General features: G+C 51.7%; 1 protein-coding gene across 3 annotated transcripts in view; it reads left to right on the forward strand.

Moving 5' to 3' along the window:
- The window catches only part of RELL2 (RELT like 2), a 50,113-nt gene extending 26,436 nt beyond the window's left edge, over window positions 1–23,677 (forward strand). For all 3 annotated transcript variants that reach the window (XM_037906756.2, XM_037906755.2, XM_043552941.1), the window contains exons 7-8: window positions 20,148–20,190; window positions 22,202–23,677. In XM_037906756.2, coding sequence (XP_037762684.1) covers window positions 20,148–20,189 — 42 coding nt within the window. In that variant the 3' untranslated portion in view covers window position 20,190; window positions 22,202–23,677. The remainder of the gene's footprint in view (window positions 1–20,147; window positions 20,191–22,201) is intronic.
- The last annotated feature ends 2 nt before the right edge of the window (window positions 23,678–23,679 follow it).

Raw genomic sequence — 23,679 nt, forward strand, 5'->3', positions numbered from 1 at the left:
TGTACCAAAGTTGTTTTGTTCAGGTTAGACATGGAAGCTGATCACTCCTGGCTATGGGCAGTGTTCCTTGGAGGGAGCTCACAGTGCAATTAGGCAGCTTCACTATTTTGGATACCAATAAAGGATTTATTACTAGAATTGGTCTTGTAACTACTGAGCTGGGTGTGTGCAGGCGTGGGTTCATTAACATCTGGAGCGGAGATCCCCTATCATGCAGTGCTTCCCTTCTTTTCTGGTTCCAGAGTTCCGTGCAGTTCTTGCCTTGGAATCTCTCTTCTCCATAATGGAGATGTCTACTTGTCCCATCTTTGATGCAAATGAAGCTAGGGGAGTTTCCTTAATCCTGTCATGCTTATCCCAGGGGTTTAGGTGTGCCTCCCACTGCCTTTTAATTGCTTTTTGTAAGCCTTTCTTCTGATAAAGATATTGTTCAAGCAGAGGCTGGGGGTGGGCGGGTGTCTTTCATGAGTCAGACAGGCTGGGTACTGTGCCCTGGTTCCCCCTGCTAGGTAACAAGTTCCCCCTTTGATAGGGTGCTTGCAATGAGCAAGTATCCCCATCACATCCTTACTCTGTGGTACCGGGTCTGATCTTCAATCCATTGCAGCCACCGCATCAGTCGCTGGATCCAGCAAACCAGTAGAACAAGACTAATTGTTTGTATAATTTGGAAACTGATGCTCACCACAATGGGGTGAAGCATGATATTCAAAAGACCTGTTGCACTGGGGCTCCACCCAAGCAAAGTCTCCCGCCAGGAGTGATGGCCTGTGTAGCTGCTAGCCTAGAGAGCTCCTGGTTGTGGTGTTGAATCTCGAGTTTGCCATTCTCCCGCAAAGTTCAGAGCTTCTGCAGCTCAGTCTGTAAGGAGGGATGAGTTAATAGTCCCTTAATGGCAGTGAGACCCATTCCCAGTGAAATGGGAGAAACCTCCTTGTAGAGCTCAGGATAGGCTTTTAAATGTTGTACAGTCCATATAGGCACTGTACACTTAATATTACAACTAACAATAGTGGTTACATTACGGAAACAGCAATTAACGTAAGGCACCATGGGTTGAATCCAATGTCTATTAATCAATACAATATTACATTTTGTTCTTACACACACGTGCTTTACCAACATAGATAAAATCAAGATCCCTTTTCCTGGGTAACATTGAAGGAACAGTGAGACTTATTCCCAGGTTGTGGGAAGAAGTATTCATCATGTTCCCCCAATGCTTGGTCTTCACAGATATAGCCCAAACATTCTTTCCTCCTACACCCCTTTACATTTACTGTGTTCCACACATTATCTTTCTGCCAGGCCCAAGTGTTAGGATCTCTGGAGTACATTATTGAGTTATCATTTGTCTGTAATCCCAGTGGGACTACTGGGTGGATTACTCTAATTTCTTTACCTGCAACAGTTATCAAGAATAACTGCAAGCTTTGCTGGTGGTGATTGTACAAAGCATTAACTAGTCTCCATCAGGGCCATAGGACTAATTCTTCTTCCGTTACATGGGACTGAATCAAGTTGATTGCCTCCATGGGAATTTGTCCGGCTATGGCTTGCCGAATCATTCCCATGATTACGTTCTGGGTGAGAGCCTGAGTTTGCTCACATGCTGAGGTCAATGAGACATTATTCTGGAGGGACTGTGCATCAGACATCATTAACTCTTCATCTTTTTCTATGAGTCTTTCCCACCCAGGAAATACCTTACTTATTAACTGCTGTTCCTCACTTAACTGTTTCAAAGATGCTGTTAATGGGGTTCCCATCTTTCAAGGCTGATTCCCCACTCTGGCACTTGGAGTGCAGAAGGTGGGGGCCCTCAAGGATTCTAATAATTAATACTGGCCACTCCAGGCTTGTATTAAACTCCCAAGATTACAGCTTTTCTCTGACCTTGGATGGGTAGATGCTGCCACCACCCAAGTGCCAAAGCCCTTTGAGCACCCAGGAAGGCGCACTTGGAAATTCCTTCCTGTGGGGTACCCTCAAACTCTTTCACCTCCCCTCCAGGGAAGAGCTGAGAAAGAAAAACAAAGGAAATCAGCTGTTGCCACCAGCTAATTAAAACAACATGCACAAACCTCTTAGGACACAAAAATTCAATTCTGTTCTTTAAAAAAGGTAAATTTTATTAAAAAAAGAAAAAGGAAGAAAATACATTTGGGAACTTAGGCTATTGCTAGATTTAAAGAGAACAACTACAATGATTAAGCATCAAGAATAGTTTCTTGAGGTCCAGCTTAAAGGTTATAAGCAAAACAAAAGCATTTGGGCTTAGCACAGAAGAGTCCACAAGCCATAAAGAAATAAAAAGAGAGAAACCTAATCGCATCTTCCTAGACATTTCCTGATCTACTTACATATCTGGGATTTCAAATGAGTAGTTTCTAGGTATGATACTGATGATTTTTCATACCTGGCCCCAAGCTTCTTACAGCATAGTTGCTCCCTGTCTGCCTCTCCCCGAGAGCAACCACAGATAGACAAAGGGGAAGTTTTTTCCCCAATTTTAAAAAGTTCTAGTCTTCCCATTGGCTCTTTTGGTCAGGTGCCCACTCCCTTTCTTTTACTTGTGCATAGCAGGGAGACTTTTTAACCCTTTACAGGTAAAGCAAGTAGAGAACAGCTACTAAGAGGGATTTTATAGCTAACTGGCTGGCTGGGTGTCCATAAAAGGGAGCTACCCCTCTTCCCCCCCTTCATTTATCATACCATCTTTCCTATATTTTCAGTGGCATATGATAGAAGTTCTGGCTAATAAACTATGTTTGCCGCATCAACTAAAGAGATTCCTGTTCCTGCAGGTGCAATCCAGTCACTTAATTCCCTTTGTACTCTATTTACATGGTCAGCCCCTTGCCACATTCTTACCCATTCATCCCAACCCTTACTGGTAGTTCCAATCAAGGGAGCGCATACAGGTGCTATGTGAGAGATAGTCATACCTTCTAAATGGATTTGAACCTCCTTCAGAGAATTCTGAAGTTGAAGAACAAAATGTTCTTGTTGATCCAATTTCAACACACGGGGTCCTGAAATTGGAGCTCTTAAATGTCAGAGGAGAGTGAAGTTTGTGATCAGAGGGTCAAAATTTAAAACTGTTTTTTGTTGTTGGCCCAACCTGAGGAGCTGCCGACAGCATAGAACTGGTAGTGATGCTGCAGGGCCAGGGGGTTGCTTCCATTCCCATAGAATCCATGCATGTGGCACAGCAATTTTACTTCCTGGGCTCCAGCTGGCAAGCACCTCCAGAGGTTCAGAGGGATCGCAGGTTCAGCATAGAGCCTGGACAGCATCAGACTCCAGACACTTGTGAACAGCAGGGTGCTGGTGCAATGATGGGATGTCATGGCTCATGTTCGGGATCTGTGAGGGGGCAGAGAAGAGAGAACAAAATCCCACACTCCCCCCATATATACTGGGAGAATCTGGGACCAATACTGCATGGTGAACATGAAGCAGTGACCTATGTGAGTGTGGCCATAATAAGTTGAAGACTTCTCTGGCCTTTTTCTGCCTCAACATCGGGGTAGGCACTGACAAGCCCACCCGATGCGTATTTTCCGAAGGCCCCAAGCTGTTCCTTCTTGCTAGCCAAGAAGGGTGGCTGGCAGGATGGAGAAGACAGTTATACTATTCCTTGTGGGTCAGATGGTTTACCCTTCCACTCTTTCAGCTGTGAGGAATGAAACCATTTCCACCAGGGTTTCCCATTTTTCCCATTTAGGATTTCTACCTGATAAACACTGGGACTGGCCCGATTCACAGTAAAGCAGGGGCCATACCAGGTGTGTGTCAAAGAGTGCTCCTTCGCTGAAAACTTTCTGTACGTTACTGGTTAGCCTAATTGTTACCCGCACAAAATTCTGTTACTTACGCTCTAGGGCAGGGGTGGGCAAACTTTTTGGCCCAAGGGCCACATCGGGGTTGCAAAATTGTATGGAGGGCAGGGTAGGGAAGGCTGTGCCTCCCCAAACAGCCTGGCCCCTGCCCCATCCGCCCCCTCCCACTTCCCGCCCCCTGACTGCCCCCCTCAGAATCCCTGATCCATCCAAACCCCCTGCTCCTGGTCCCCCAACTGCCCCCTCCTGGGATCCCCCACCCCATCCAACCCCCCTGCTTCCTGTCCCCTGACAGCCCCGCCCCCTATCCACACCCCTGCCCCCTGACAGGGCCCCTGGGACTCCCACACCTATCCAACCCCCCCATTCCCCGTCCCCTGACTGCCCTTCCCGCCCCAGAACCTCCACCCCATCCAACTGCCCCCTGCTCCCTAACTGCCCCCCCGGGACCCTCTGCCCCTTATCCAACCCCCTCACACCGCTCCCCACCCCTTACCATGCCGCTCAGAGCAGCAGGAGCTCACAGCCCCGCTGGAGCCAGCCAGCCAGGAGCCGCAGGCCAGAGTGCTGACGGCATGGCGAGGTGAGGCTGCGAGGATGAGGGACAGCGGGGGAGGGGCCGGAGGCTAACCTCCCTGGCCGGGAACTCAAGGGCCGGGCAGGACGGTCCCGCGGGCCAGATGTGGCCCGCGGCTGTAGTTTGCCCACCTCTGCTCTAGGGGCACCCACCTTTACCCAGTTCCTAGGGCTCAAGGCATAACCCTCTTAATTTAGGCACTCACACCCTTTCCCAGTTCCTAGGGCTCCAGGCGAAAGGCACCTAATTTTACCCTCCTAGTGAAATAGTTTTTCCTAATATCCAACCTAGACCTCCCACACTGCAACTGGAGACCACTGCTTCTTGTTCTGTCATCTGCTATCACTAGGGTGACCCGATAAAATTGGGACTGTCCCAATTTTTAGTTCTTTGTCCCACGTCCCAGCTGATGCACGGTCGGGATGCCATTTGTCCCGATATTGCAGCTTTTTTTTTTTTGCTTCCCCCATGTATCCCGATATTTTGTCCATTTCATCTGGTCACCCTAACTACCACTGAGAACAGCTGAGCTCCATCCTCTTTGGAACCCCCCTTCAGGTAGTTGAAGGCAGCTATCAAATCCCCCCTCACTCTTCTCTTCTGCAGACTAAATAACCCCAGTTCCCTCAGCCTCTCTTCATAAGTCTTGTGACCCAGCCCTCTAATCATTTTAGTTGCTCTCCACTGGACTCTCTCCAATTTGTCCACATCCTTTCTGTAGTGGGGGGCCTAAAACTGGACATAATACTCCAGATGTGGCCTCACCAGTGTTGAATAGAGCGGAATAATCACTTCCCTTAGTCTGCTGGCAATGCTCCTACTAATGCAGCCCAATATGTCCTTAGTCTTCTTGACAATAAGGGCACACTGTTGACTCATATCCAGCTTCTCATCTACTGTAATCCCCAGGTCTTTTTCTGCAGAACTGCTGCTTAGCCAGTTGGTCCCCAGCCTGTAGCGGTGCACGGGATTCTTCCATCCTAAGTGCAGGACTCCGCACTTGTCCTTGTTGAGCCTCATCAGATTTCTTTTGGCCCAATCCTCCAATTTGTTTAGGTCACTCTGGACCCTATCCCTACCCTCCAGAGTATCTACCTCTCCCTGCAGCTTAGTGTTGGCCGCAAACTTGCTGAGGGTACAATCCATCCCATCATCCAGATTATTAATGAAGATGTTGAACAAAACTGACCCCAGGACCTAAGTTCCCTGTAAACTGTGCGGCTATGCAGCAGCCTATTTAGTGCCATGCAGGTACTCATGGAACCTGCCCAGGGACTTGCTGTGGCTGGGGACTGGCCGGGGGAGGAGCACCCCTCCCCCAGCCCCAACCTAACCAGGCCCCCAACCTGACGTGGCCAGGGCGCCCCTCCCCCATCCCCAACCTGCCATGGCCAGAGCACCCAGCCCTGCCGGGGTGGCCTGACCCGGCCCAGCCCAGCCCGGACCCAGGAGCAGCTTGGGGTGGCGCAGACCCAAGAGGGGCCTGGCCCGGCCCAGACCCAAACATGGACAGAGCGGCCCAGCCCAGCCCAACCCTGTGTATGGCCGGAGCGGCCTGGCCCGGCCTGGACCCAGGCACGGCAGAAGCAGTGTGGCCCAGCCCAGCCCAGCCCTAGCCACGACCAGGGTGGCGTGGACAGCCCGGCCCCAGGCGCACCCAGGGCGGCACGGCCCGAACCCAGGCACAGCTGGAGCACCCCTTCCCTGGCTTGAACCCAGTCCAGGCCTGGACCTGCTGGGACCAGGGAAAGGGCGCCTATCCTTCAGCCCCAACCCCAGAGATGCCTCAGCAGGGAGAGGCGCCTCTCCCTCACAGCCCAAGTGTTGCTGTGGGGAGAGAGAGCTAGGGGGAGTCCTCTCTCCCTGCCGTAGCCCCAGAGCCCCCTCCTGCACCCCAAGCCCCTTATCCCCAGCCCCACCCCAGAGCCTGCACCCCCAGCCGGAGCCCTCACCCCTGCACCCCAACCCTCACATATCACCTCCATATTGGTGCACATAAAATTAATTCCGCATATGGGTGGGAAAAATTAGTGGGAATGCTGCCCAGGACCGACCCCTGGGGCACTCTGCTTGATACCGGCTGCCAACTAGACATTGAACCATTGATCACTACCCATTGAGCCCAACAATCTAGCCAGATTTCTATCCACCTTATATAGGGTGACCAGATGCCCCAATTTTATAGGGACAGTCCCTATGTTTGGGTATTTTTCTTATGTAGGCTCCTATTACCCTTGGGGGGCTGTGTGGGGCCCCAGGCCTCCTCCCCCCCAAGGTCTGGGAGGCAGGAGCTGTGTGGGGGCACTTTTGGATGCCTCACAGGCCCAGAGTGGCCCGGGGGATTAGCGGGGGGCTGGGAGCAGCCCACTCCATTTCTCTTACCCTGGTCCCAGCCATGTCGCTCGGGGGAGGAGGCTTGGGGGAAGGGATCCGCCCCCCACACTCACCAGCAGCGGGAAATGAAGCAGTCCAGCCCCAGCCCGCTCTACTCTGCCAGCTCCCAGCCGCGGGGCTCCGCTTCCCGCCGATGCCAGTGAGTGCGGGGTCGCTGGGGGAAGAGGTGGAATGGGGGCAGGCCAGGGGTGGAGCATGGGGGAAGGGTAGAGGTGGAACGGAGGGAGTTGTCCAGGGCCTCACACACCCCTAGGGACGTGCCTGCCCCTTGCAGTGGGCGCAGCCCTTAGAGGGGGTGGGGGCGGCCGAGGGATAGGGCTGGTTACCAGGGCTGGTGCTACTGCGTATGCAGCAGGCAGCTGCCTAGGGCACCATGAGATTTGGGGCAATTTGGTGCCCCAAATTTCATGGTGCCATACGCAGCTGCGTATGCCTAAGGACAGCCCTGCCTATTACCCCCCACCCTGTGTCCCAGTTTTTCACATTTGCTGTCTGGTCACCCTAACCTTATAGTCCATTCATCCAATCCATACTTCTTTAACTTGCTGGCAAGAAGCCGGCGGGTGGGGCCAAGGGGTGGAGAGGAGCCCTCAGCCAGCTGGTGGGCAGGCCAAGAGGAGCAAGTGGCGGGTGGGGTGGGGGAGCTGGCGGGGGTCTCAGGGCACAGTGCAAGCAGAGCAGGCCGGGGCCCCTTCTGAGCATGGGCTCAGTTCCATGGAGCCATTGGTGAGCTGGAGCTGGTTCGCACTGGTTCGCTGGAACCGGTTGTTAAATTTAGAAGCCCCACAGAGTCAGTGCCTAAGGCACCACTTTTGAAGTGATCAGTGGGGGGAGCGGCCGCTCCCCCTGCTCCTCCCCTAGCTATACTACCCCACCCCTAGGAGCCAGAGGGACCTGCCGGATGCTTCCTGGGAGCCGCCCCAGGTAAGCACCGCCAGGACTCCCCACCTCACTCCCCGCAGGTCCCTCTCGCTTTTAGGGCCGGGGTGGGCGCCCACTACGGTGGCCCACGGGACCCTCTTGGCCGGTTCTGGGGGCAGTCAGGGGACAGGGGAGGGGAGTGGATGGGGCAGGGGTCCCGGGGGGGGCATCAAGGAATGTGGGGGGTTGGATGGGGCAGGAGTCCTGGGGGGGGGAGGTGGGCTGGGACCCCCTCGTGGGGTGAGGAGGGAACCGGTTGTTAAGATTTTGGCAGCTCATCACTGCATGGAGCCACTTGCACCATTGTAAACCCGGCACTGTCTGGATGGCAGTCTGCACAATCCCCCTCCTATGGCATCATCAAGCATCACGGGGTCAGAGCCCCCAGCCTCATGGACTGCTGCCGTAGGTCATGAGCAGGAGCTCAGTGGTGTACACTGCTGCCCCACTGGGCCCTTTCGGAACAGAGCCGGCATTTTAATTGTAGAGTGGGATTTTCAGCAGGGCTTCCCACTGGCCTGACTCTGCCCGGAGTCCAGTGGGAGCCACATTAGGCAAACACTTTGGGAATTCCCCCCCATGCAGCTGGAGAAGTTAGAGTTAGGGGCAGGCTTTTTACACACTTTTGGGACCCATCTGGCCATTGTGTTTTCTTCATGTTTTCAGGCCTTTCCTTTATAACTGAGACCAAGTCCTCTGGCCTCAAGCCATGTCCCTTCTGTGATGGTGCCAGGGCCATGACAGAGGTGTATGATCGATTTCTTCTCTGCCTAGAGGAGGGGCACATTCCCAGATGAGCTCTTTGTGGCATGCTTTTACTTAATGCACATACAGAGCTAAAAAGAGTCACCCTGAGCTCCAGCTGCTGGGAGTGGCCATGTGGGCGACTCTTCCTGGTTCCGATTGTTCAGAGGCGTTGCCACCCACACTCTTGCCCGTTGAGTCAGGAACAGGTAGCCAGATGGGTTCTGTGTCTGGGTTAAATGCAATAGCCAGAACACAGTGATGTCGTCCCAGATACTATGCATCTGGTCTGAGAGTCAGTGTGAAGAGCCTGCAAGGAACTCTCTGGCCTTTTTGTCATGTTCCCAAAAATCTAGCAGCAAGAGTAGGAAGAGGCTGACTCCACCACAAGCACTCGCTGACTTGGATGAAGAGTCCATGTGCCTGCCCTATGGAGCTGGTTCTGGAACTGGTTCCTGGCATGATGTTTCATCCTCCGAGCTGAGGAAGGAGAAGCCCAGCCATGAGTCACACACCTTGTCTTGACATCATGACTGCATGACGCTATACCAGCTTTGCTGCCTAGAATGATGGGGATCTGCCTCTGGAGCTGCAGACCCAAGGGTCTCTGCTGCATTGGGCCGGGGCGTTCTGGTGTTGGCTGCCCTGGGCTCAGTTGCCTTGGTGAGAGCCTTTTAGTGCTGCATGCATCAAGCTCTCTTCCCTGGTGCTCAGTATTTTGGTTAGGGATCCTGAGCAGTGGGACAGTCAGTCTAGGGTGTCAGTTATTCTGGCACTGTCTGCTACTTTGATTGAGATCCCGGTCACAGATCTGGTTCCCTCAGCACCAGCCCTCCCGAGCCATAGTTTCTGTAGGCTTTGTTATCTTCTACAGGTGTGAGCTGGGAACCTTTCCCTGCTTCCCTTGTTCGTATCTCCCCATACCACATCCTGGAGGGGTCAGTCCTGTGGCTGTTGATGACCTCACTGCCTTCTGGGATGGTGCCTGAGTTGCACCCCAGGAGCACTTGCCCTTATGGCCTACTTACGTGCCTCAGTTCGAGTATTCCCCTGGTTTGTGGGTTCCTCTGGGGATGAATCCACCTCCCCTTAGGGGCCACTAGCACTTGGTCCTTTTGGATTATGTGGACTCAGTCACCTGAGACCTAGGAAGCCAGCCGCTGCTCTACCAGAAGGACTGGGGAGTCCCATGTCATCTCCTTTTACAAGATGCCTTTTATCAGTCTGTGACAGGTTGGATCACAGAAAACCCCCTTGGGGCTGCCAACTGATCTGCTGAGACTACTTTTGCCCCTGCCTTCCCTGCCAGCTTGGGACTCCAGCACCCTGCCTAGTTGAGTTAGACACGCCTGCCAGCTACAAATCCAGACCCAGGTCTGAACCACATCCCACAAACTGCAGGCTTAACTGAAAGCGGCTCAAGAAGTGTTCCAGTCTCTAACACTCAGATGCCCAGCTGCCAGTGGGGTCCAATCCCCAAATAAATCCATTTTACCCTGTATAAAGCTTATAAATTGTTCGCCCTCTATAACACTGATAGAGAGATGTGCACAGCTGTTCCGCCCCCTCCCCCCGGTATTAATACATACTCTGGGTTAATAAGTGAAAAGTGATTTTATTAAATACAAAAAGTAGGATTTAAGTGGTTCCAAGTAATAACCAACAGAACCAAGTAAATTACCAAGCAAAATAAAATAAAAAAACGCAAGTCTATGCCTAATACAGTAAGAAAACTGAATATGGATAAAACCTCACCCTCAGATGTTTCAGTAAGCTTCTGTCACAGACTGGACTCCTTCGTAGTCTGGGCCTAATCCTTTCCCCTGGTATAGCCCTTGTTCCAGCTCAGGTGATAGCTAGGGGATTTCTCATGATTGCAGCCCCCTTTGTTCTGTTCCATGCCCTTATATAGCTTTAGCACAAGGCAGGAATCTTTTGTCTCTCTGGGTCCCACTCCCCACTTCTAAATGGAAAAGCACCAGGTTTAAGATGGATTTCAGTACCAGGTGACATGGTCACATGCCCTGTGAGACCCCAAGCCTTCATTCCTCCCAGCCTGACTCACAGGAAGGCCTGCCTGCAAACAGAGCCATCCATAGTCAATTGTCCTGGCTGATGGGAGCCAGGAAGATTCCAAACCACCATTAATGGCCCACACTTTGCATAATTACAGTAGGCCCTCAGAGTTATATTTCATATTTCTAGTTTCAGATACAAGAATGATACATTCATAGATTTTTATTTCATTTGATTCTACATTTTCCTTACAAAAGGTATTGCAGCTCCAGCAGTGGCCAGTCTGTCACCCTCTCTCAAGGTTCAGGCTGTGCCTCTAGGTGTGTGACCTGGGGCTCCCACCCCATGTGGATCCAGTGTAGGGGATGCACATGGGCCATGTGCCCTGGGGACCTCACCGCTTGCTTTAGGCTTTCTGAGATGAGGCAGGAGAGTTCAGTCACGCCCCCATCTCCTCCAGAGTGATGGTAGTGCCGTTCCAGCCTCCTCTTCCCACAGCTCTCGCTCGAGTCTGCATCCTCTGGGTGCCCAGACACATGCACACACCCGCCTCCTCCTCTCTGTGCTGCTGCAGGCACCTGGGCTCTGGAAATCACAGGCAGGATTAGCCGCCTACTACCAGCCCAGATTCAGTGCGATGATCCCCCAGGGCCAGCTAGTCTTGGTCCCTCCATGGGAAAACCTAGTGTTACCTGTGTATCCCCACCCACTGTCTCCATCCGCCTGGGACCCCTCTTTACTGCTCTTTGGTTTCCAGGAGAGCCCTCCCAATTCAGCAGTCTTCTCACGCATCTAGTCAGTGGCCACAGCCCAGCTCCGCAAAGGTACTTAAGCTCATAGCTTCCACTGATTTCAATGGGAGTCAGGTGCCTACATATCGCTGAGGAGCTGGGCCCAGCCAATCCTGGCCAGACTTGGCCTCTACCCACCTCCCTTGGTAGGCTCTAAGGGACCTGAATCTTACCTCTTGTAATGCACACAAAGGGCACAGGCTCAGACTCACTCTCCCACAACTCTGCTTCCAACTGCGGTCTCAGAATCAGAGTTTCTCTCACCTTACCCTCCATGTGCACTTTTCAGACATCACCCTCCTTCCCCCACTGCCCCCTAGAAGCCCAACAACTTAACATCACCCCATCTCTGGTGCTTTTCTTAGGCAGACTGGAAGTAGCAGAAAACCCATCTCATTCCCAGCCCCACTAGTCACATGCAGGTAGGGATCTACGGGCACCCACCTCCCATAGAACTGCCTTGTGCCCTGTAGGCACAGCCCCATTTTAGTGGGGGAGGAGAACAGGACATGCCCCATTGCAGGGGTCTGCTAGGAGGAATGCTGACTGACATGGCAGCTCCACCTCTCTTAAGCAAATGCAGCATGTATGACCCTGACCTAGCAGTGCTGCTAGCATGGCTCTGAGCAGCCTCACACCTCCATGCAAAGACAACCCCACTCTGGCCTCTTTACTGCTCACACTAACTGCACGGGTCCACGGAACCCGCTCGCTGCCCCGTGCTGTGAGATCTTCCTCAGAAAGGGGGAAAGAACCCACGTTACCACAGACAATGTGATATTGTTCTTGCTAGTCAGTCAGCACTGTCTGCAACATCCTGGTGTCCCCACTGTCTGGTGATGGACAGGACCACAGGGCAACTAATGAACTAACCCCAGCCTTAAATTCAGTCATTTTTGTGAATTTCATGTTTGGTTTTCTAGTTTTTGCCTTTTTTCCTTGTCACCCTTGGCCACCGTCTTGCTGACTCAACAATGGTTTTTGTCTAGGAATTTCCAGATTTTATTTTTAAGGGAGTTGATTTAGATTCTAGACATTTCCAAGAGTTCTGTGTGGTTCTTTCTGACACTGTTTTAAAGCAGTAACCATCCTGGAAAATGCATAGTGAAGAATACAGACAACTTGTAAGGAATTTCCCATGTATCAAACCCAGGAAGGCATTGAAGCAGAATTAGTGGGGGCTGCTTGTCGCCTCCCAGGAGATCTGGTACATGGCAGCAACAGGGCTCCATTTTGCTAGCTAGGAGACTTAAGGAACAGAAGCACTGGTGACGTCACTCCCTGGGGAGAGATCCTAGGAGGAGACAAAAAAAAAAAAAAAAAAGAGAACACCAAGGAGTACTTGTGGCACCTTAGAGACTAACAAATTTATTTGGGCATAAGCTTTTGTGGGCTAAAATCCACTTAATCAGATGCATGCAGTGAAAAATACAGTAGGAAGATTATATCTATCTATACACACAAACACACACACCATGAAAAAAATGGGGGTTGCCATACCAACTGTAATGAGACTAATTAATTAAGGTGGGCTATTATCAGCAGTAGAAGAAAAAAAAACTTTTGTAGTGATAATCAGGATGGCCCATTTCAAAAAGTTGACAAGAAGGTGAGTAACAGAGGGGGAAAATTAGCACAGTGAAATAGTTTTTATTTTGTGTAATGATCCATCCACTCCCAGTCTTTATTCAAGCCTAATTTAATGGTGTCCAGTTTGCAAATTAATTCCAATTCTGCAGTTTCTCATTGGAGTCTGTTTTTGAAGTTTTTTTGTTGGAGAATTGCGACTTTTGGGTCTGAAATCGAGTGACCAGAGAGATTGAAGTGTTCTCCGGCTGGTTTTTGAATGTTCTAATTCCTGACATCTGATTTGTGTCCATTTATTCTTTTACGTAGAGACTGTCTGGTTTGGCCAATGTACATGGCAGAGGGGCATTGCTGGCACATGATGGCATATATCACATTGGTAGATGTGCAGGTGAACGAGCCCTTGATGGTGTGGCTGATGTGGTTAGGTCCTATGATGGTGTCCCTTGAATAGATATGTGGACAGAGTTGGCAACGGGCTTTGTTGCAAGGTTAGGTTCCTGGGTTAGTGTTTTTGTTGTGTGGTTGCTGGTGAGTATTCGCTTCAGGTTGGGGGGCTGTCTGTAAGTGAGGACTGGCCTGTCTCCCAAGATCTGAGAAAGTGAGGGATCGTCCTTCAGGATAGGTTGTAGATCCTTGATGATGCGTTGGAGAGGTTTTAGTTGGGGGCTGAAGGTGACGGCTAGTGGGAGACAGTAGCTCCTTTTTGCTGCCAGGGTTGGCAGCAACAAGACTCTGCTTCCTTCCTCATGTGCTGCAAGCACAGGGCCTATTCGTCCCTCTCAGAGCAATTGATCTGTGAGGAATTGTCCCACCTGGTAGACTTCCATGATGAAAGGTTTCTGTGCAAAACACAGTTTTGTTGTAATGCCTAGAACAGCATCTACACAACAGCCTTCCATAGACAGCTTTCCATACACAAGCACACTGGCTCGACGTTTGCTGTGCAAGGATTTCTGAGCTAGAAAGGCTCATGTGTGAGGGACTTGGGGCTAGAGCTTTCCTTCCATGCCCTGGAACACTGGGGAGGACTCCAAGCACGTGTAATAACTTAGACCCAGATCCCCAAAGATATTTTGGCTTCTAGCTTCCTTTGCTGTCAGTGGAAGTTAGGAGCCTAAACGCCTTTGGGAATCTGGCCCTTAAGCTGCGATTTTAAAAGGAGGCCTAACGTGCCCAGCAATTAGATTTTCATTCTGTATGCAAACTGCCACAGCTACCTAAACATGATACCACATCTTTCTCCTCAAGGTTCACAATGGCTGGTTGGCTGTTGAAATGCAAGATACTGAGAATGAAGGATTTTTACATTATAGAGCAAGCAAAAGTGGCCACTATAATTAAGATTGTAGAAAGGAGGGGCTTGCACAATGTTGGCTTTAGTCTTTCCTAAGGCAGGTCAGCAAGAACTGGGCAGCTAACTCACTTAGGCCCCTTTGAAAATTCCAGCCTTAATGATTTCCCTGATATTTCTGTCTTCAAATGTAATGATTGACCTTGATGAAGAGCTATTTGAGTTCTGAGACCTACAATGCAGGTTAGTACCTTGAGTGCAGCTGTTGGCCTTTGATCCTTGACAGAGCTGTCATGGGTTCATGGTGATCAGCACCGGGTAAATGGCCTGCAGACTTTGTAAGCTTCCTAGCTGCACACCCAGAGTTTACCAGCTCTACAGGATGAAGGCTGAGGGTCTTGTAAAGTCGGGGGGGGCTTTTACTTTCCCTGGAGGTACTACTGAGCTATGATGCCAGCCAGCAGCAACCACCCAGCTCAGTGTCTACAAAGCTTTGAGCAAAGCGGATCTCCTCATGGGGAAAAAACTAAGGACCATACCTCCAAGGGACATGGAAGGGGGGAGTGCCCACTCCCCTGCATCATTCCCTCTCTTTAAGGCCTCACAGGTGCCTCTTTAGGGAGACCTCAGAGGTAGGGTTGAACATGGTTCTGGGGCCAGGGGTGCTTTTTGCACCCCAGTGCCTCTAGCAGGGAAATTATTGCTGACTTCATCAGCCTTAGCTCATCCACTGCCCCATACTCCTGTGTGAACCCTGCCCTCTTAGGGGAATGCTGAATGCAGGGGCTCCGGCAGGAGGCGCTCAGGGAGGTGGGAAACACCACAGAGGCACAGTGCTGCTGTGCAGATGGCCTGGAGCTCCCACAGACCTCAGGGAAGAGCAAAGGAAAATCCATGGGTGCAAACACGCAGCATTTCCTGCAGAGAGGGGGATAGGGCTCTATACAGATTAGGCACTGAAGGAGGCTATTCAGCTTGACCTCTGTGCTAGGCCCCCCGGGGCGTGAGAGATGAGTTTGCCAATGTTAGCCCAAACCAGTTTTCAAATGGGGGGGCCCATATCTGAATGGCTGTTCAATGCCTCACGAGAGTTTTCAATCACAGGGCTCCCAGTCATTGTCACATTTGCTTTGCTGTGGATAAGTACCCACAACCTCAGACCCCAGGGACACCGAGAAGGAGCCAGAGCTTGAGTCAAGCCTAGAAGCTCTTTCCAACCAGACCAGATGGTGAAGGCGCTACTGTGACTCCCCAGTCCCTTACCTACCTCACTGGGGTGCTGGGAGGATTAATTAGATGCTGTTCGGTAAACACTGAGAGATTTTCTGATGGAAGGTTAAAGCTCTATTGTTTGTTTGTTATCCCAGGCCACCCCCTCCTCCAGCTTTTCCAGTGCTCCTCACCGTGACTGATCGCCCCTGCAACTAGGGCGGTGCTCATGTTAAATCATAGGCCCAAAGAGTCCAAGGTGTTAATGTGACCCAGTCACTGTCCAGCACTAAACAGGGTTAAACAAGGGTCAGGGTTTGCTACCCGGAGACCCCAGCCTGCATCTTACTGTGGCAACACCCCATTAAACAGCCTGTTATTGAATATACAGCAAAGGAGGAAAAACAGTTCCAAGTGTTTGAAATGTGAAGTATTAAGTCAGGCTGTCAGTGTAACCACATCCCTGGGTCCGTTCCCCTTAGCTAGAGAGGAAACTCCCCCCATGTGACTGCCTTTTTAAATGGTAATAAAAGTGTCCTTTTGGGGGGACAAGAAAAAGTTCATGGAGATGGACTGGAGCTGGCATTGGTGAAGTCTAAAAGACAAGCCAAACTGTGACCTCCCTGGGCACAATCCAGCCCAATGAGCAGCTGGGTCACCCCACCCTCTAACCTGGGGTGCCCTTTATACAGCCTGGCTGCTCACAAACTGACTCCAGCATGCCAGTCACTCCCAGCCATTTCTCTGTGTGCTGCAGCCAGCCAGCCACACCTTGGTGCTCACCAGCCTTAAAGAGTCTACAGGGTGAGCCCAGCACACTCTCAGTCCCAAATTCCCCCCCCAGAAACACGTGTCCTGTACTACCCAGTCCTCTCCTGCACAGTGCAAATATAGCCGGGCCACTATTCCTTGAAGGGAAAAGGCAAAAGATTTATACGATCTGAAGAGAAACCAGAGTACACACAACTTGCTACCCCAAATGAAGGTACCCAGACACTGCAGCTTGAGCACATTGGATTAGATCAAACAATAAAATAAGTTTACTAGCTACAAAGAGAGAGAGATTTAAGTGCATACAAGTCATGAGGCATAAAAGTCAGAAATGCTTACAAGACAAATAAAGATAAAACACTTCCTGATGCTTAACTTAACAAACTACATTAGATTCAAAGCGAATTTTCTCATCACATGCTATCAGCTCTGTTACTGACCAAATGCCTTAGGTCATGATCTCTCCCCCAGAGTTTATCAGCTGTTTCCTTTTTCTCTTCAGGTGCAGAGAATACAATTGGAGGGTAGGGGGGAGAGGTTCCTTGAGGTGTTTTTCCCTCCTTTTTATAGCTTCAGTCCCCCTCTTGCAAAACATTTCCAGCTGAGATCCAGGAGCCAAAGAGTCCATGTGGAAGGATGTTCCCTGCTAGTTTTTGCACCTGTTTGTACTTCCTTTGTTTCCCCTCCCTGCTTGATGACTTTGTTTACTGCTTACATGCAAATTAAGCAGAGTGCACATTCCTTTGTTTAGGACAGAGCTGTTTGCCAGCTTCCATTTGCACAGGGCTGTGTGGTTTGGAACATGTGTTCATAACATCACACAGGGGAATCTTGTAACTTCTCATATAGTGTTGCCATACATATTTTACCAGGACTGTACTGACCAGCAAATTATGAGTTTTCAAAGGATACAAGGCATACCTTGTACACAGCCTAGTACCCTAGTGTGTGAACACAGGGGTGTATTCTGTCACACAAACACACACAAAAAGGGAGAGACAAGACCAACAAAGACAGAAAAATGCAGTTTCTGGCTCTGGTGTTTACTTTCACTTGCAACCTTATCTGCTGGAAAAACACAGGCTGTGCACAGGGTCTGATCAGCACTTCTGAGACCTGCCAAACTTGTATCAGCATCAGACTGTTTAGGGCATTGCTTTGAGCTGCTTCTTTCTGGTTACAGTCTCTCAGCAGCATTGCAAAATATACAGGCTTAGTTGAGTAAGGCAGACTTTAATTAAACAGAAGGCAAAAGGAGAGAGAGAGAAGAAAGTGAAGAAATAAGGTGGGCATGGGCAGTGGGTATAGCTGCTGCAGGATGCTGGACTGGGGCTGCTCCAACTCGCATGGTTGAGACTGTTCTGGCCCCAGGCCGGCCCAAGCTGCTGAGGCCGCTGGGGCCAGGGCTCGGGTCGGTTGGCCAGCTGGGGCTAGGCTGAGGCTCTTTGGCTGGGGGGAAGGGGCTCAGGGTTCTGGCTGGCCCAGGGCTTCTCTAGCCACGGAGGGGTTGTCTCAGGGCTCTGGCCACAGGGGGACCTTGTACGGAAGGGGCGGGGCCGCAGGGCTAGCCTCCCTGATGTGGGGGAGGGGCACCTGCCACCCATTAAGGTGAGGAAGGAAAAGGATGTGTGGGTGTGGGGGGATGATGTCATCTGGGTCTCTCTTACTGGCCCAGTCTAGGCAGGATAAAGGCCCAACAGTGTCCCAGGAGATGGGAGGGGGTGGCAGCTGTGAGGATAAAGCTCGCGCCTTTCCTTCCTCACAGCCTGCAGTTGTTGTCAGACAGCTTCATCTGCCTTTCCCCCCACAAATGACCTTTCTTTTGAGACCCCCCAAAGGGGGGGGTGGGAGAAATATCCCGTCCCCTCAATATTTTGTTCACCAATTAGGCCTAATTACCAAGACACCAATTTTGGTTTATTGATTTCCGGTCCCACATGTTGCTAGTTCACCAGACCTGATGCTCGCACAGCCCTACTGCTAGGAGGATGTTTTGTTTGGACTTACTTAGTTTTTTTATGTCTCACATTTGCACCTTTTTCCCATCAACAGTCAATGTTATAAGTTAGTTGCATCTGAAGAAGTGGGTTTTTTACCCACAAAAGCTTATGCCCAAATAAATCTCTTAAGGTGCCACAGGACTCCTCATTGTTTTTGTGGATACAGACTAACACAGCTACCATTCTGATAATAGGTTAGTGTGACACTTTACACACTTTCACTCACTGGTCACAGTTGAGCTTGTATGTAAGCAGGGTCTGAATGAATGCTTCCCTGACAGCTAGCTGGGAGGGGAGAGGGAGAGACTTGAGTGTGTTTATGTGAATACAGGTTTCAGAGTAGCAGCCGTGTTAGTCTGTATCCGTAAAAAGAAAAGGAGTACTTGTGGCACCTTAGAGACTAACAAATTTATTAGTCTCTAAGGTGCCACAAGCACTCCTTTTCTTTTTATGTGAATACAGTTTGCTTGTACTCTGTTTATGTATTCAGCAGAATACAGTGGTGTCAAACTGGTATTTGGTACAAATCACCTTAGTACTGAATGCAAGAGTAGTGAAATATGGTTTCCAGTGTTGTAATTGTTGTGGGAATACAGGAAAGCAGGACTATGCTTAGCCTGTCCCAAATGGGGAGGGGCGGCACCCTCAGTTAAATGAACCTCGTGAAAGCAGAGGCTCGAATGTCAGAGCTCTGTGAAAATAAGAGGCGGGTGGGGGACAGGAGTCCAGGTATCATGGTCAGGAGGCTGCATAACCCCCTCCCTGCGGGGTCCTCTCTACGGTGGCTTAACCTGTTCTTCCCCACTGTTCAAAGACTGGTGCTAAATAGGCTTTATTAGGAGCCTCTTGTTATTTTAATTGCTCAATCAGAGTTGAAAACAGTTGTAGTAGGACTGTATTTCTGTCCTGCCTGCGATGAACTAAAATCACTGGAGATGGGGCAGTGTTTCTGCCCAACAACCCAAAAGTCCCTTTCACATGCCTGACCCTTATCTGCACCCCACTCACAGTTGTTGTTCTTGGTCAGTGCAGACCCAGAGTTCAGAGGTGCATCTGCAGAGTTCACCTTCCACACTGGGGTGTGTGTGGAAAGAGGCATCTTACTTGCTCTGCATTGCGCCTCTCTGCCGTGGCCCTGCTAGCCACTCATCGCACTTCTCTGCTGCCACCCATTCACCAGCTCACTGTCAGTCACCTTCTGCCTCTCTGCTGTGACCTCAGCACATCAGTCTCTCAGTGATGTTCAGCTCTTAGCAAGCAGAGCAGAAACACAGTCCTACCACAACTGGTTTTAGCTCTGATTGAACAATTAAAATAATAAAATTGGTTCCTAATGAAGCCTATTTAGCTCCAGTCTTTGAACAGTGGGGAAGAACAAGTTAAGCCAGGGGAGAGAGAACCCCCAGGAAGAAGATCATTCCAGCTCCTGATCACAATACCAGGACTCTAACCCTGCACACACCCCTCATTCACAGGGCTCTGACATTCAAGCCTCTGCTTTCACAAGGTTCTTAGAGGTGAGGGTGAAACCTCCCCCATTTGGGACAGGTTAAGCACAGTCCTGCTTTCCTGTATTCGTACAACAATTACAACATTGGTAGCCATATTTCACTACCCTTGCATTCAGTACTAAAGGGATTTGTACCCAACACCAGTTTGACACACTGTATTCTGCTGAATATGTAAACAGAGCAGGAGCAAACTGTATTCACATAAACACACCCAAGTCTCTTCCCCTCTCAGCTAGCTGTCAGGGAAGCATTCATTCAGACCCTGCTTACGTGTACATTGGTGGGCAAATTTATCGCACTAGTCCTCACGCAGCACCACCACGGCACCTGACTCTTGACACATCTTGTTCACGGCGAGGGGGCCCCTGCACAGCTCTGCCAGCGTCCCGCATCCTAACCTGCAGCACTCCCCGTCTCCTTTGTGTAGCATGAGCTACAAAATACTCTCTGGTCTTGTCTCTCATGTTTCTGTCTCCCTTTCCCTCAGGAGCAGAACTCTGCGGCGCACGACCCAGGAGTGACGGTGTGACGTAAGTGCCACCTTCTAGACACTGGCAGCAGGGACCAGAGCCGACTTTGTGCGTGCGTGTATGTGCGTGTGTATACGCGTCTGTGCATATGTCCGTGTGTGCGTGCACGTGTGCATGTGCGCGCGCACGCGCATGTTTGTGTATGGACACGTGTCAGTGATGCAAGATGTAACTCCGAAGGGCAACCACGCTGTCTCAGGTTGTGAGTCTCACGACTGTCACATGCTGAGCAGGCCCTGGCCTTGGAAACACCTGCGTTAAGAGAGCTCCAAGGAATTCCCAGGTGCGGCAAGAAATGGAATTGCTGACGCAGTAGGCACACATCTCCCTCGGGCAGCACTGACCCCCAGTGCCCTCAGTTAGCTGCAGTGGGGTGGTGTAATGCTCTTGTGGTGGTTAAAGATGCCCTGGTGCTTTTCTCAGGAGTAGGAAAATCAGCCGCAGCCTCCTGGCACAATTCCGGTTTCTATTTCTCTCGACCTGCCACTGCATTTTCAGCCAGACACAGCATTCCCCATGCCTGTGCAAGGCTGTTGCGTGTCACTCCAGAGGCAGCTGCAGTGCAGTGGCAAGTGAAGTGTTGGGGATGGGAGGAAGCCATAACCAATGTTGCTGGGATCCCTCTGGCTGGAAGCCATCAGAGCTGCGCACTATAGAGACAGAGGCTCAGTGCAGGTTGGATGCAGGCAAGGTGCCAGCAGTGGGCTGCATTATCTCTGTCCCTCTTACATCCCTGTGTTCGCTTTGTTGCTGAGGCACCTGAACCATGAGATAAGGGCAGCAGGAACCACATCAGCGGCTCAAGCTAGGCCTAGCTGGGGCAGGGTGTCCTGAACAAGAATCCTGAACTACCTCATGGAGGGGCAGGGGGGTGTTTGGTGGTGACAGCGGGGGAGCGTGTGTGTTGGGTTGAGATTGCCAAGGCAGACAAGGGGCTTCTCTGCCTTTACACTGTCAATCCCCGTCCTCACCGTTCCCATGTGCCTTCCCCATAGCAGCCTTACAGCTGTGTCAGTATAGGAACCCAGAACACGCCTATGCATGGCAGGGCCCAGGCAGAGCACAAACACAAGCACAAACACAAACACTCCATCAGCATGGCGGGTGGGATGGTCAAAGCTAAAGGAAATTACTTAGCAGACAGGAAACTCCGTTGCCTGGAGACACAATTTTATGGGGAAATCCATGGAAGTTAGGAGCCTAAATACCTCTCAGGATCTGGGCCTCTGTGCCTGCCGGCCCTTCCCCTTGTGGGGGCCTTGTTCTCTTAGATCCCTGTCTCCACCGATTCCCTCCTATTGCAGGCACTCTGTGCCCACAGATTCCTAGACCTGCTGTGTGGGCCATGCCCTTGGGCTTTCCCCCCAACCCTGCCCATGGGCACCCGGGGAGCCAGCAGAGTACTGGTGTTTGCAGCATTGAGAAAAGTAGGTCGGAGAGCTACAAGGGGCGGGGGCAGTGAATTCCTCCTCCCCACATCCTGGCCTACAGAAACTTGGTGTGATTTGCAAGGCTAGGGCTCAGCTGGCTCTAAGCCTTCTTGGGAAAGAGTCAAGGCTCTTGAAGGGTGTTGCTTGGGGGCCGGAGGGAGAAGTACCCTGACATGGGTCAGCAGGGGCCAGACACTAGCCCAGCTTTGCTCACCACTGTTCTCTCTGATAGAGCAGGGGCCCTGCCAACCAAAGGGCAAGACAAGAGCCAGATGAAGGTTGGCATGGGTGGCCCAGTGCCAGTAGCAAGAGGAAGCAGGATAGGTGGTAGCGATGGCCAGGCTGGGAGGGGGATTGAATCCAGGTTTACAGCTGGGAGCGCCCTGGGAATTCTCCACTGACTGGCAGGACATGGCCCAGGACAGTCCTGCCTCTCCGGGGGTTTCTCAGGTGCCAGCTTTAACCAGCACTAGCCAGAGCAGCACTCCAGCTTCTGAAGGGCCAGTGGCAGCCCTGGGGAGGAGAGGGGCCCGTCTGCAGCCAACGCCTGACACGTTTCTCTTCATTCTCTCCTCTCGCAGCTCTCTTCGCTCCCACACAGACACAGCCAACCCAAGGCAGGCTCAGTGCGAGGAGCTGAGTGGGAACAGTAGAGGCAAGCCCTGGCCCAGAAGAGCTAAGCTGCACTTGGCATGGCCAGAGCGACGCATGGATGCGCTGCTTCATTAAACAAACGACTGTACTTGGCGACAGACTCATACCCATCGACAATAGTCACCGGAGCTCCCAGCCCCCCATGTGCCCCCCCTCAGAGTGCAGGCTGCCCCATGCCCTGGGGACACCCCACATTTGGTCCTCTGGGGAACCCTTCCACTCCCTCAGCCAGACTGGCACTGATAGGAAATCACCAGCCCCATGAGCCTGGCGTTAGCATGCTGGGCAGGCCCAGCTCCGCAACCTGCACCCTGCTGTCATACAGATCTTCCCAGCTCCACCAGCTGACTGGGCAGGACGCCCGCTCTGTGACCCTGCCTAGCTGGGGCACTTGGACCGGCTCAGCCCTGCGCTTCACTCTGGGGCTCGAAGGACTGAGCCATAGACACTGGGCTCCAGTCCCAGCTCCACCTCGCAGCCATGGTGCTTCAGCGACACTTGCCCTCCCAAGGGGTGACCCAGGGCCCAGTGCTTCTGGTCATTTGTGGTGCTGAGCTTGGAGCTCACCCCTTGGAGGAACCGCTTTGCCCTCTCCTAGTGTCTGCCATTTCAAGCATAACCCGCGTTGTCTCCAGCAGCCCAGGGCTGGGCACCCTCTAGGAATTGCCATTCTGAGACAGCTAGTGAGTGCAAAGGGGCCACAGCTGGGATAGCGCAGCCTATGCCGAGCCCAGGGCAAGGATTCACACACTGACCAGCACCGGCTGCTCTGAGCAGCCCTAGCAAGCCAAGCCCAGCATGGCAGCAGCAGTGTGTCTGCACCAGCCCCTGCCTGGAGAGCTAAGTGCCACGCAGAGCACAGCATCTGGTGCAGCTCAGGCAGGGTCTGTCTGTGTGTGGCCCCACCAAAGCAAGCTGAGACAGACAATCACCACCTCCAGCAGGGGGCACTGCCCAGACTACCACCAGCCAAGGACTGGCAGAGCTGGTACGGCAGTCTCTCCGCAAGGACAGAGCCACAAATGGCACCATCTCCTGTTCTGAGCAGCTCCTTGCACAGCTGCTGCCCAATGAGCAGAGGGGAGCTGCCTGGACCAGCTCTGCTGTGGGACTCCACGGCAGGGGACCTGGGCTATGGCTGGGGCAGACCGTGTGGAAGTGACTTTCACCCAGCGCTGTAGCTGTAGCAGAGGGGCAGGAGCAGCCTGCTCTCCACAGCCTAGCTAGGAAGAAGGGGTCAGAGAAGGATGGAAGCAGCTTCCCTGTAGCTACATTGGTGTGTGTTATAGCATAGTGTGTTGATGGTGACCAGAGCAGGGCGCAACCCAGCTGCTGGGGCCTGGCTTTGGTGTTTAACCCCACTGTAAATAGACAAGCTGAAACCATTAAAGCTGCTGAGCACACA

The sequence above is a fragment of the Chelonia mydas genome, chromosome 8, assembly GCF_015237465.2.
Source record: "Chelonia mydas isolate rCheMyd1 chromosome 8, rCheMyd1.pri.v2, whole genome shotgun sequence".
Classification (NCBI taxonomy): domain Eukaryota; kingdom Metazoa; phylum Chordata; order Testudines; family Cheloniidae; genus Chelonia; species Chelonia mydas.